Raw genomic sequence first — 13,974 nt, forward strand, 5'->3', positions numbered from 1 at the left:
TTTCAGCACTATGACTTCTGAGTGACCTGTCAATGTCTTCTCACATCACAGCAAACCGACATCCAGTGAAGAGCTGCTGTGAGGCACATGCTGTATTCCCAGTGGTGTGCTCAAGGAGGCTCACCAGAGCCAATTGTGTGCATCTCTTCCAGCTGTCCTTTGATGGTGTCACATTAGTGGTTTTAAACAGGGTTTAGTGAGATTAGTGACTTTGGGTTCAGACAGACCTATATTCAGATTTTTTATTTCACCACAGATTTTCCACCTGCAAAGTGGAAACAGTTAATATCCCACCTGCACTCATACAGCAGGTAGGAGCCAGTCTGGGCCAGCCCAGTGCCAGCGTGGCACTCTTTTAGACACTGGAGCTGGTGGCCATAAAACATTCAATTCCATGCTTGTCTCTGACATGGGTATTCTGTTGAATATTTTATCCTTGTCCTTAGAGCCCCTGAAAATTCAGGACATCTCTTTCCATTCTTACAGTAGTACATATGACACATCTGTAATTAGTTCTGCTGCATTGCAGCAGAGACCACAGGCAAGATACTTAAATTCTCTTCTTGCCTTCTGACCATAGTGAGAATTAAATGAGATGATTTGTGTAAAAATGCCTTGCAGTGGTAAATTCTACCTTACCATTTTATCATTGGCAATACCTGTGATGGTGGTTTTAGTGTCCTAACTTCGTCATCCCCTGGTCTATGTTCCTGGAAGGGAGAGAGTGTGCGAATGGACTTATAACCCCTCTGGCATTGGCTTAGCATGGGGTGAAGCTGTCAGTGAAGTGAATGGAAAGTGTCATTCTTGTTCATTCTCATTTCCTTCTCTTCTCCTCTGTAGTCAAAGACCAGGTTTTGAACCTTATAAATCCTAGTGGATTTTGGTGGCCCCCTCCCTGTCCTGAAAACATGAGTATGGTGGACTTTGGACTTTCCCCAGGCTCAGGGAGGAAGGTGTCTCTGATTGTCTGCTCTGGACTTCGTTGTGTGGGTGTCACCCCCTGCATTTATGTTCTGTACCAATTGCCCTTTTGCCAGTTAATTCTGTTTTTCTTCAGAGCTCACTCTCTACCTCTTGAGATCCTGTTGGGTCGCAGTCTTTCCCTGAGAACTTTTGTTTGTTATAGATGTTTTTACGAGTCCTTAACCATGGGGTTCTTTTCTTCTAGTCTTTACACATCATTTTTCTTGGCTTACAGATTACAGTCTATCTATCTCTGACATTGAATGTGGAGTTTTTTAAACTTCTCTGAGTCTTGTTCTCAGAATAAATCATTCAAGCACAAAAATTCTTCCTTCAAAAGTGGTTTTGCTTGGACAGTGTAGTCTCACATCGTCTCTACAGGAAGAAGAGGAATCTGTTCTGTCCTTGAGGGAAGCCAGCAGTCAGGACTTGGAGAACTCTCGACACTGAGGAGGATCTGAGCAAGAGGCCATCTGGCCCCAGAAAAGTGGAATAATGTGCAGAATCACATATCTGGGTGGTGGCCAATGCCCGGCAGTCCCAGTGCCCAGTCTTGATGCCCACACCTACTGTTGACTGGGGTGTCCGGCCCTCTGTGAATGAGCTCCTTCTTAGGGCTCCTCAGCCATCAAAGACTTGCAGGAAGCCTGGTCATAGAGAGTGAGCCCTTCATATCCACATGACCTGGAATGACCACAGTGGGTTGAGCTGAGAGGCCTGGTGATACAGGCATAAAGTGCAGCCACTGTCACTGTCTGTTTACTTTTTCACTGTCATCCCTTGATCATGTAAAGTATGGATGATAGGATGAACTAGTCCCAATAGTGCAGAGTCTGACTGGGTAGCAGAGATATAAACAGAGGATATTCCAGCTGTGGTAAATGCTACAAAGAAGAAACCAGCTGAGAACTGTGGGAGCACTGATTCTGCCAGACTATTCAGCTTCCTCTCAATCCTTAATGAAGAGGAAACTTTGATCCTGGTACTTGATATTAACCACACATGTCCCGGAAATGAAGACTGTCCTGCTTCTATTCTGATGATGAACCAACACGGATGAGACTGGCTTTCCCTGTGCACCAGCATGGCCCTGAGTAAATACCATCTCCTTGACCACACCAGGGAGCTCATGACAGCTGAGAATGGTGACTTTCTAGTGCTGCTTCTCTCCACCAGTCCTTGAAGGAAAGTAGGGGTCAAATCCCTTGATGAGGATGACTGGTGACATGGTTACAGTGAGCAGCCCAAGTAAGGAAGGCTGCAGAATAAGACAGCCCACTCCTGAGAGCTCTCTGCTCTTAGCAGGGGCATGCAAAGAGGTCTGTGAGTTTTGCTTTTCTTCTGCTGAACATAAAAAGAAGGAGGGAAAAGAAAAGAGAGATACTGTCTCAACACAGCATATTTGTAAAATCACAGACCAGAGGTAAATCAATTAAATCAATGTTTATTGGGTAGATGCTACAGAAATTATTCCTAAAAGAATTCAAAATATGTGTTGGGCACATGAAATGTTACTAGAATAAGTGAGTATTTTTCTAAAGGTATTACTTTGATGGAGGCATTATTCATGTATATTTTAAAAATAAGTTCTGGGCTGGAGGCATGACTCAAGAAGTAGAACACCTGCCCAGGAAGTGAGAGACCCCGAGTTCAAACCTCAGTACCAGAAGGAAAGGGAAGGGAAAAGGAAAAGGAGAAAAAGTTCTACTGTGTTCATTTTGTTCAAAAAATCAATTATGTTATTTAATCAGACCTTCTATAGCCTAAAACACTCCTAATATAGTTAATGGACCTATTTGTTGCACTCTCAGGAGGTATGGTAAATAACTATCAAGAGTATTATAATGGCAGTTGCTTTTATTTTAAGGTAAAGAGATGTGTGGTTGCTGGGTGCTAGTGACTCAGGCCTGTAACTAATCCTAGCTCCTTAGGAGGCAGAAATCAGGAGAATCGCGGTTCAAAGCCAGTCTGGAAAAATAGTTTGCAAGACCCTATTTTGAAAAAAACCTTCACAAAAAAGGGGTGGTGGAGTGGTTCAAGGGTAGGCCCTGAGTTCAAACCCCAGTACTGCTAAATACATACATACATACACATATACACACATACATACACAAACACACACATACATACACATACACATGCATACATAAGAGATGTGTGGTTAAATGTACCTGGCAGGTCAAAGAAGTGAAGATTCATCAGTTGACTGCCCCAGTGATGGGGTACATATCACCACAGAGAAGGGTAGAATTGTTATTGCACCCACAATTTCAGGACTGCAAGGTTCCCTTCTCTGAGGAAGTCAGTAAGAGGAAAATAGCCACTGAGCTAATGCTGATGGCTATCTTAATACTGCCTGCTTTTTACCTGGTGTGCACTGACTCTGCTGCCTGGGGTGTGGTGATTGATTTCTGAGTCTCAAGGAAGGTTTATCATCTTCACGGTGCAACTTAGGAAATAGGAGGGCTTTGCTGCTCTGGTTCCTGCAACCTGTCCAGCCCGTTTGCTTGCCTGCCCCTGGAAGTTATCTCTGCTGTTCTCAAACCAGAGGACTTGGAAGGCCTCAAACTCATGCCTTTGTGTACCTCTTTCCCTTGACTTGGAAGGCCTTTTCTGACCTCTCTGTGCTCTGGCTCTTCTCTTTGGCCTGCTCTGTCTCCTAGGCCTCTGGGCTCTACTGAGCCATCCGCCTCCTCCTGGAGCCCCACCATGTTTCCCGCCTGGTCTATCTTGCTGCTCACCAGCATGGTGCAGGCCTGTCTCATAGCAGTATCTTCCCCACCAGACTACGAGTGCCCTGTGGTTGGGAACCTATTTCTGGTATCATGGCAACATAGTAAATGCTTGGTAAGGATTTGTGGAATAAATGAAATGAATGAGTTTCATACAGCCAGTTGTTACTTGTCTAAATTCTGTTAGAAAGAGAAGAAATCTGTGAAGTTTCCCAGGGTGACTAAGGTCGGGTAGAACCTTTAACATATGAAAAATGATCAACTTCATTCATAATTACAATGCAGATAAATAGCATTCCCCCTATAGATGGGCAGAAATAAATAAGGTTGATTACTGTGTTTTAAGACACATGGGAAAACATTACATTTTGTGTTATTACAAATGCAGTTCCCTGACTCTTCCACTTCCAAGATTCCCCTCTAGAAGCTTACCTTACAAGATACACTCACACATGCAAAAAGGAAGTAAGTGGGTGTTTACTACAACATCAATTTTTTTTTGAAATTGCAAAATATCAGAAACGTTTATCAGTAGGACACCATTTAATTGTTTTACATTCATAAAGTTAAATATTGAATAGCTGTCAAAAGAATAATATGATGTGAAACAATCTCCAAGATACATTAAATGAAAAAAGAACAGATCCAGTGATCCCACTACTAAGTATTTGTCCAAAGGAAATGAAATCACTAAATTAAAGAGACATCCGTAAATAGGGCCATGTTTATTGTAGCATGATTCACAATAGCCAAGATACGGAACCAGCTTAAATGTTCATCATGGATGATCAGATGAAGAAGATGTCACACACACACATACACACACACACACACACACACACACACACGTATACTATTCAGTCATTAAAAAGAGCAAAAACCTGTCATTTGCAGCAACAAGGATGAACCGAGAGGACATCACATTAAATGAAATAACCCAGAAACAGAAAGACAGGTATTGCATGATCTCACTCATTTGGAATCTAAAACGGTGGATCTTATAGAAGCTGAGAGTAGAATGATGGTTACCAAGGGTTAGGATATTTGACGAGGGGAAGAAGTTGAAAAAAAGGAAAAAAGTGTATACAGAGCACTAATACTTGTTTGGGGGAGAAAAAAAATTGCACACAACATATGTTTATATACAGAATAATCTGGGAGAATTGTTTTACTCAGTTCTTTGGTAGCTTTTGAACTTTACACAAAGAATATGTAGTAACTTATTTCTAAATAAATTGGTGTGAAAGATAACGGTTGAATGGTAAATTTAGTGCTCAGATTTATGGAGCTCTCCAGAATCACTGTACAAAATCATGAGAAAGAGCTTCATGTAGTAGAAATACTTTTCATCCTGATGTCTTACCACCACTGTCTCCTCCCTGGTCCCCTTTCCATTAAAGCCTTTCTTGCTCACCTGTTACCTAGACCGTTGGAGCTGTAAAGGGCCATGGACAATTATATGATGGTGTTTCCATTAAACCAAGCTGCTGGTTGCTGCTTTTCCAATAAATGTGTCATGCCTTAAGTTTCTCTTACTTGCTGCTAAACCATATTACTTTAAAAATGTGAATGTGCCTTTATAGAGCTGTTTAGATCAAAGTTGCAATAACAAAGTAACATTGTAATACTAATTAACCCATATCTGAATTATAGGCTAGAGTTTTGTTTCTGTGTAGTGGAAATGAAAGCTTTGATCTGGAGGTTTACGACATCAGTGGGACATCAGTGGAATTCCTTGGGGGCAATTCCTGCCTTCTCAACATAGTCCCACCCCAAAACCTATGAACATGTCATGCTCTTTCTTAAGGAGTGGGTAAGCTCTTACTTAGCTGTGAATACCCTATGTTCACGAAATAACACTGTTTTCAAAGTATGGACACACCAGAGATCTCACAAGAGTAACCCTGGCAGTAATGCAAGTGTAGACTTACAGCTTTCTGCAGAAAGATAGAAGAGGGAAGAAATGAGATTGAGGCTGTAGGAGTGGGTTGTGACATAAGTCACAGGTCCATGGTGGTTTGTAAGCTTCCATTTATAAAATACTGTGGACTCTGTCATCTGACCTATTTATTATGTTAAAAATTATAACACAAGTGAAATGGAAGATTTGTTCAGATTTTTTTTTTTCCAAAATTCACTGTCTATCTGAGCCTAAGATTGGTGTGGGGTACTTCTCTTCCTGTTCCTTACCTTCTGTGGCAGTTTTGTTTTGCTGCCAAAATGAGGTGAATGTTAGATTTGGAAAGAACCATGTCTAACTCCCTCTCTGCCTGTTTCATGCTTCATGTCTGAGACATTAATCAGGGAGGTTCAGTGTCTGACCCAGCATCTGTCTGACAGCTCGCCTGTGATGAAGCTGGGATTCAGACCCTGATCTCACTTCCCAACTTAGCGTACTTCCCACATGGCTTCTCTGTTCTGTCAAAACAATAATAGTCTTTGGTAAAAAGAAAACATTTTATTAGGGGTGGAGAATTACTGAGTTAGAAAATCCAGTGAATATATTTAAATTCTTATGTTTTAAAATTATTTTTCACTACATAATTAAGGCCTTTTGCTTTGCTTGTAGACATTGGGAAATTAAAGTACTTGCATTTCTATAAGTATCCATGGTTGAATATTACAAATTTTGTATTGCACAGCGAGGAACCAAGTAGTCTTGCTTAATAAGCATAATAATAAAAGTGTTCTCAAATGAAAGAGAAACGTGGATCAGTTTGAAAATACCACTTCTCAGCTTCTGAAATTACCCTGAAACTGTGTATTTAACTTGAATGTACAGGTGATTGTATAACTTTAGTAGTTTCTTTCCTGTTCAGTACTGGCTCCAACCTTGTAACTGTTTACCTGATTGTGACTTTTCAGGTGAAATTCATTCACATTCCCTAGCAAAACTAGGAAATGCTCTCCTGGACATGTCAGGACCAAAGCAGGGAATCAGAGGGATAAGGGGATATTATGCTTCTGTCAAAATAACCTTAATGCCCACATTTATAGGGTACACTATAGTTTGCATTTTCTCATAATTCCCTGGGATCTGATGAAAGGCAGATGAGAGGAGAAGGCATCATAGTACTCAGAAGAAGGCACCTACTGAACCCCTTCCTGCTGAGGACTTGGCTCCTGAAAGTAGGGGACAGTTCTGAGCTGTATCCAGGGAAGTTTTAAAAAAAAAAAAAAAAAAAGGGAAAGGAATTGGAAGCTGTTATAGAAGGGACCTCCTGCTTAGTCAGGTAGGTTGTACACCATTATTGAAGTCAGCAACTTCCTGTTGGTGGGTCCTTCTGGAGCCCACCCAGCTAATGTTGCTGGCTTGAGAGAAAACGATGAAAACTCAGGAACCCACTGAGACAGATGCTGTGTTTACTGTCTCTGTAAGACAAGGAACTTAGAAGATGGTGTGAATCAGCAGCTGAAAGGAACTCTGTGTTTAAGTACCAGAGATATTAACCCTGCTGCAAACATTCATTCATGCAGCAGTTTTACAGAACAGCTGCAGTCACCAGCCTGGAATCTGGATATGCAGAGACAGGAATAGGATGTGCATAGTTCAGGAGGGATACAACTCAGGAACTTCCCATTTCTATCAGCCCCACTGGAAAAACTTCTTTGTGTAAAAGTCAATTTCCCCAAATCTGTTATACATCAAATTTGCATATTGCAATTTACCGTCCCACTAATTTTCTCAGTTCAGAATTGATTTAAAAGGATCTTAAGATAAATCTTCAATAAGATGATAAATTCTTTTTCAAATAATAAATTTTAGCTGGGCACTGGTGGCTCATGCCTGTAATCCTTGCTACTCAGGAGGCAGAGATTAGGAGGATCACAGTTTGAAACGAGCCCCAGGCAAATAGTTCATGAGACCCTATTTCAAAAAAATCCATCACAAAAGAGGGCTGGTGGAGTGGCACAAGGTATAGGCCCTGAGTTCAAACTCCAGTACCACCAAAAATAAATTTTATTCTATCTTTCCATAGTTTATTCATCCCTTTTTAAAATTGACTATTCCAGGGTTTAAAAAGTAGGGCTCCTTATATTCAAATTATGAAACATTTGTTTTAAGAGCTATTAATTTTTTTAAAACAACACCTTAGGTATTGCTATAAGGAAACACCTGGGACCGCTAACTTTTTAAGGATTAAAGGTTTACTTAACTTATAGTTTTGGAGGTTTACAGACATGGCACCTGCATCAGCTGAGCTCTGTCACATCCCAGGAGATAGTGATTGAGAGAATGCATGCACAAGCAAGCAATTACATTTTGAACAGGAGTATGAGAACTACCAAAGGGGTCAAAAGAAATAACCTCACATCCCCAATGACCTACGGATGGACCTCCCATGATGTTTCACCTCCCAGAGGTTCCGTCACCTCCCAACAGCACTTCCCAACATCACAGTGAAGCCAAATCATGGCACCTTCTGAGATGCCAACAATATTCATTGATTTGTTTTTCTTCGTATCCTGTGAAATGCATTTATTTACTTGTTTCAGGCTGGGAGTGTGGGTTAAGTGGTAGAGCACCTGCCTTGCAAGTGCAAGGCCCTGAATTCAAACCCCATGCCACCTCCCCTAAAGAACATTATTATTTATTTTAGACAGGAGCCTTACTATGTATCCCTAGCTGCCCTTGAACTTGTGATCTTTTGCCTCAGTCTTCTGAGTACTGGGATTACAGATGTGCATCACCACAGCTGCTTACCCTTTTTTATTTGTTAAGTGTAAGAAGTTATTTTTCTGGCTCCCCTCACATTTTGATAAATAAATTTTCCTACAACATTAAAAAAAATTCCTTGCTCTTCTTTCTGGAGCAGGTAAGCAGAATCGCTCTAGATTTTTGTTTATTGTCTGGAGAGCACCCTGCTTTGTAGCAGAGGAAACTCAGGTGGTTAAATGCTGAGACGCAGACCTTGGAGGAAGGTTTTCCAACATGCCACAGAGGCACTGAGGTGTCTGCTGCTGCTACAGTCCTACCTCAGCTGTAACCGTAATGTTCTTTTACCAGCTGGTGTTACATTATAAGGACATTGTGCAGGTCCATGTAGATACCTGGTTTACTTCTGGTCAGAAAAAAAATCAAAAAATATGAGCTAGGAAAAACATAAGAGACTTTGGTCAACCACACAGCTGTGATATGCACTCTTTGTTTCATTAAAATTAAATAGCCAGTTCTAAAGATTGCTGAGGTCAATATTGTCCTTTTGTTTTGTTCTCTAGAATGTGAGCTACTGCAGGGCAGTTTTGCATTATTCAATATTATACCCCAGTACCTAAAACAAGTGCTTGGTGAATGTTTATGAAATGAATTTGGAAAAGCTTTAAAGTCTTAGAGGTCACCCTATTCTCCAACATCACTTAAAATGTCAACTAACCTTTAGTCAAAATATTTGGTTTGGTTGTTCATGCCACCTGACCCTTAGCATAGTTGAGATAGTACTTGCTTGGGGAAGATGATTTATTTATTATTTTTTATTTTTTGGCAGTGCCAGGGATTGAACTCAGAGCTTTACACTGCAGCCATACCCCAATCCTTTTGCTTTTTGTTTTCCAGATAGGGTCTTGCACTTTGGCCTATACTGTCCCTGCACTGGGATCCTTCTACCTCTGTCCTCCCACCCCTTGTAGCTGGGATTACAGGTATGAGCTATCATACCCAGCTCAGGCGCTTCTTTATGAGAGAGGGTATGCGATTTGGCTTACCTGCACCTGGTTTTGCCTGATGCTTTGGGGTTTAGGAATATATTAGAGAAGAATTTAACTTTCTTTAATCATCATCATGATTAATAAAAAAGATCAGTCTTTTATAACTAGTAGGAATGGTTCCTTCTTTTCAGAAGTAAAATGGTGTTGGGTCATTGCTCATAAAGAACGAAAGAAATCAGCTTGTTTGAGACCAGTGTCTTCAGTAAGCACATGTTCTTATAGTTGGAAGACAGCATATGAGATGGAGCGGGCCTGGAAAAAAAATCAGCTGTCAACAGCAGATGTTTCTGTGGATTGGTGATGGCTGGGCACTGCTGTGTTCCAAGTCCTGCTTGGACTGCAGAGGAAGAAAAATGAACAAGACATAGGTAGTAGGGAAAGAAGGAAGGGGGCAAGTCTGAACTAAAGAGAATAATTCTTTGAAAATTACTCGACATGATGTGGAAAGGGAGGGGCGTGATTATTGGCCATTGGGCATGTGTGTTTACCTCGTGCCATACAAAGCAAACATTCGTATATTTACATTTTGACTAGGGTTGTGTCTGTTTATATATGTTATTTATCTGTGCTCATTACTATAGTGTAGATATTTTCATCCTGGTTAGTCTTAATTACAGATAACAAGTTGAGGGCTATATAAGCATAACTAATCACTTCTCTAGAGACATTTTGGTTTTGTTAACTGGGAACTTAGTCACAGCAGAATAAAAGCATTATAGAAAATTCTTTTATTTCTTATTCTGTTCAGATCTTGAAAAATGGAAGCAGGCATGCAGATTTTTGGCTCACAAAGACTAAGCCTTAGTTTCAAACTTTCATCTTCCTGAATCCAAATACCTGTTTGGCCCTTCAGAGGACTCTGTCCAGCTATCTAGGATTTATTCTACCCTTTCCCATAAAGCTATCCATATTTTATCAAGGGTTCTCAAACTTGATCTTGTTCCATAAGGCTTGGCACGGCCTGGCTGGGGCCAGTGATAAATGAAACGATGGAGAAGGTGATTTCTCTCATACCTACCACCTACCGTGAAGTTTCCAAAATAATCCTTGCTGGAGGAGACGTTTTTGGCCAGAGTCTATAGTGAGTCTATGAGAAAAAATTGGACATCCATTCCTAAAACCCATTTTCCTAGGGTTTGTCTTAAGAGGACACATTTTGTCCAGAATTCATTAAACTGAAGTAAATACTTGAAATGTAAATTTTGGTTGGTGAATTGACAATTCCAGACTGACATTTTAAGAGCAAAGAATTAAACAGATAAGACACAAGCCTAGAATAATCAGTCCTGGCTGGGCATGGTGGCTCATGCCTGTCATCCCAGCCATGTGGGAGGCAGAGATTAGGAGGATTGTGGTTCAAGGCCAGCCTGGGTAAAAAGTTAGTGAGTCCCCCCATCTCAACAAATAAGCCAGGTGTGGTGATGTGTGCCTCTAATCCCAGATATGAGGACTGTAGGTAGGAGGATCATAGTCCAAGGCTAGCCCCAGGCAAAAATGTGAGACCCTATTAAAAAAAATAATAACTATAGCAAAAAAGGGCTGGCAGAGTGGCTTAAGTCATAGAGCACCTGCCTAGGAGGCACAATGCCCTGAGTTAAACCCCAGTACCACCAAAAAAAATAATAATAATAATGAAAAAAAATCACTCCTTAGGTATGAAACTCAGGTAAGGGACTTACTAACTCCTTGGCTTATTTATCTGAAAAATGGGTACAGCTATCATAGGGAATGGTAAGGCTTAAGTGAGGTATATAGATCCATTAGTGCAAGAAGAATGGTGATTTGGGGAAATCTTTCTGCTAAAAGCAACGTGAAGAATGTTTTAGATGTACCTGTGAAACTTTACTAGATTTCATCAACAGAATAATGTGAAAGATAGAGAAGTGAAAGTCCATAAAGGTGTTCTGGGGAGACTCAAGCTAAACCCATGTTTCTTCATAGTGTAAAAAAATGAGTTGAGAAGGAAGAGGATTGTCAACAGGAGAGACATTATCTGCAGGGAGTTGTACATAAACCTTTACGAGTGTCATCGTTTTCCTGTATAGGGCATGTTCTCCAATTTCCTAAAAAAAATATTTGACAAAGAAAAATATTTATCTTTCCCTGAATAATTATTTAGATTTTTTACTCTTTCACATAGTTGGGCTATTTATCATTATTTTAATAATAGAAGTCCCTTCAAAAACATGAATCAAAAAAAAAAAAAGAAAAGAAAATGTGAGAGATGAATTTCCTTTTAGAGGTCTAGGTAAAAAGTTAAATCTCTAGAAATTTGGTGATCTGTTTCACAGGAGAGTGTAAAAAGTTTTAGTCTATAAGCATTCATTCTGATTCCTTTTAATGGAAAATGGCTTTAACACCCCTTTCCAAAAGATAAGTCAAATCCTGGAGTTGGAATGAAGTTTTTAATGGTCATTTAGTGAAAATCGTACTTATTGTTCCCCAACCCAGTAAAGGAATTCCTTCACAGTTCTGCCCGGGAGTCCCCGACCAACCTGCTGTCTAACATCTAATCATCTCATTTCATCATCCCATTGACTTTTCCCCTCTCCCTCTCCACTTCTTTCAACAGCAAACTGTTAAGAATCCCTGATGTCCCCTTCAAAAGGGAAACCTGGAATTTTGTTAGCAACTTCTCCGAGAGTCAAGGTATTTTTTTTTTTGAGCTAGTGGGCTCTGTGAGAGGGAATGAGGAGGTGAATGAATTACAAGGTCTCAGACTATTGCTTATTGCTCTGGCCTGAAAGTTTGTGTGTCCCTAATCTAAATTCATATGCTGAAATCCTAATCCCTAAGGTAAGATGTTAAGAGGTAACTCCCACTCCTCACCCTACTCTGTCTGTCTCTCTCACTCAGACTCTTGCCCTCCGCTCTGGGATGATACAACAAGAAGATCCTTGCTGGATGCTGGCACTTTCTCTTAAGACTTCCCAGCTTCCATATCTGTTAGAAATAAATTTCTGTTGTTTATAAGTTACTCAGTCTGCAGTATTTTGTTATAGAAGCCCAAATAGACTAAGATACTTACTGATAGATACCTGTTTCATTTAAGCTGTGAACTTTTATGAGTTCCTATCCCTGAAAGCTCAGGAAAGGAAGCATGAGTTGCTTGGAGTTAATGGTGTTTTATGGACACGAGTTTATAGATCAAGGGAAGTTACTGGATTCATAACTGTAGTTCTCCTGGCTCAAAATTCTTTGCAAGTGGTCACCAAGATATCTGACTTAATCGTTTTATGATTTGGCCCATAACACTGCTACTACTTACAGTGAGTGAATGTGTGTTTGATAGAGGAAGAGAGAAACTTTACTGGATAGACAATTGGACTTGACTATCACCAGGGATTTATTTGTTTGCCTTAGGGCCCTAGGTTCTAGTTCAGTTTAGCACAGAATGTCCCTTGTACAGAATGTCCAGAAGTTTTAAGGGAACTTTGAAAACTAATGAAGAATTGGAAACAGATAAAATGCCTCAAGCATACTGAGTGTGTGGGATGCAGTAGAGTCTGACTATAGAACTAGAGGGTAAGGCTGAGATCTCTGGTGGTTTCAATCCTGGCTCAACCACAGTCCTTGGAGTCAGTAGCACACCTGATTGTTCTGTGCTGACAACCCACATTGTAAGTGCTCTAATTTCCTTCCAAGGTGAGGAACCTGGGTCATCTGGTGGAACTCAGCGTTACTGTGGAAACAGATGGGACCAAGTTGGGTAGAATCCTTCACAGAACCCCAAAGGACTTTCATAGGGCCCTCCTTGCTTCCTCTGTTGCCCTGCTTGCTCACAGTTTCCCTGGGGATCCTCAGATCTTTAGCTGGCCTAGTTTTCAAATGAAACATGGGATACTATGAGTGAGGTTCCAACAATTACTGTTAATTTGTTCTCTCTGCAAGCTCCAGTTGTGATCAAGCCTTGGGTTAAAGTTTCAAAGGCAGCTGATAAAATCTGTGTTTAATTAACCATAGCCTGGAAATGGAGGCTATGGTTAAAACACCTCCTCACATGCAAGCAGGTGTTTTACTTTTTTTTTTTTTTTAAGCAACAATTCTATGACGGGAAAATAATTTCTGCCAGGCCCTGGAAGTTCATAATAAAAGATACCGCTTTTATCTGAAATTAACTTAATTGGAATCTTCTGTTAGCTCTGTGCATCCACAGTATAAAGATAATAGCATTCACAGTGCTCTAAAGCATTTGTATATTGAAAGGCCTTGGAAACCCTCAACTAAATTAGTTAGATGAGTTGAGGTTAAGTATAATTTGTTTTGTAGTTTGAAACAACTACAAAATTGTAAAATTTTATGGTGCCCTCATGTATACCATAATCACCAATTAACCAGACTATAGAATCAAAGAGCTGGTTCTCTAGCCAGGCTGCACTCCCCTTGTCCTGGTGACGTGGAGGCTGGGCTTCTTGCCCTTTCCCATCCAAAACACTCAGTTCACACCAGTATGAAAGCAGGAAGTTTTGAGTTCCTGAATCACAAATCCACCAGGGGAGGTTGGAGGGGGGTGCCAGTGTATAAAAAAAATCTCAGCCATACTCCTACTTTTAGCCTTCTCTAAATGCTG

At 40.5% G+C, this 13,974-nt stretch overlaps 1 protein-coding gene across 2 annotated transcripts in view; it reads left to right on the forward strand.

Annotated features, from left to right (window-relative positions):
• The window catches only part of Igf2bp2 (insulin like growth factor 2 mRNA binding protein 2), a 140,922-nt gene that overhangs the window by 90,443 nt on the left and 36,505 nt on the right, over positions 1-13,974 (forward strand). The window contains exon 1 of one of the 2 annotated variants that reach the window (XM_074073601.1): positions 11,704-12,053. The exons of the other annotated variant lie outside the window; for it this stretch is intronic. Within the exon in view, the coding sequence (XP_073929702.1) occupies positions 11,997-12,053 (57 nt within the window). The 5' untranslated portion in view covers positions 11,704-11,996. Of the gene's footprint in view, positions 1-11,703; positions 12,054-13,974 lie in introns of those variants that run through there. 2 annotated transcript variants of the gene reach the window in all.

Source organism: Castor canadensis, chromosome 5 (assembly GCF_047511655.1).
Source record: "Castor canadensis chromosome 5, mCasCan1.hap1v2, whole genome shotgun sequence".
Taxonomy (NCBI): Eukaryota; Metazoa; Chordata; class Mammalia; order Rodentia; family Castoridae; genus Castor; species Castor canadensis.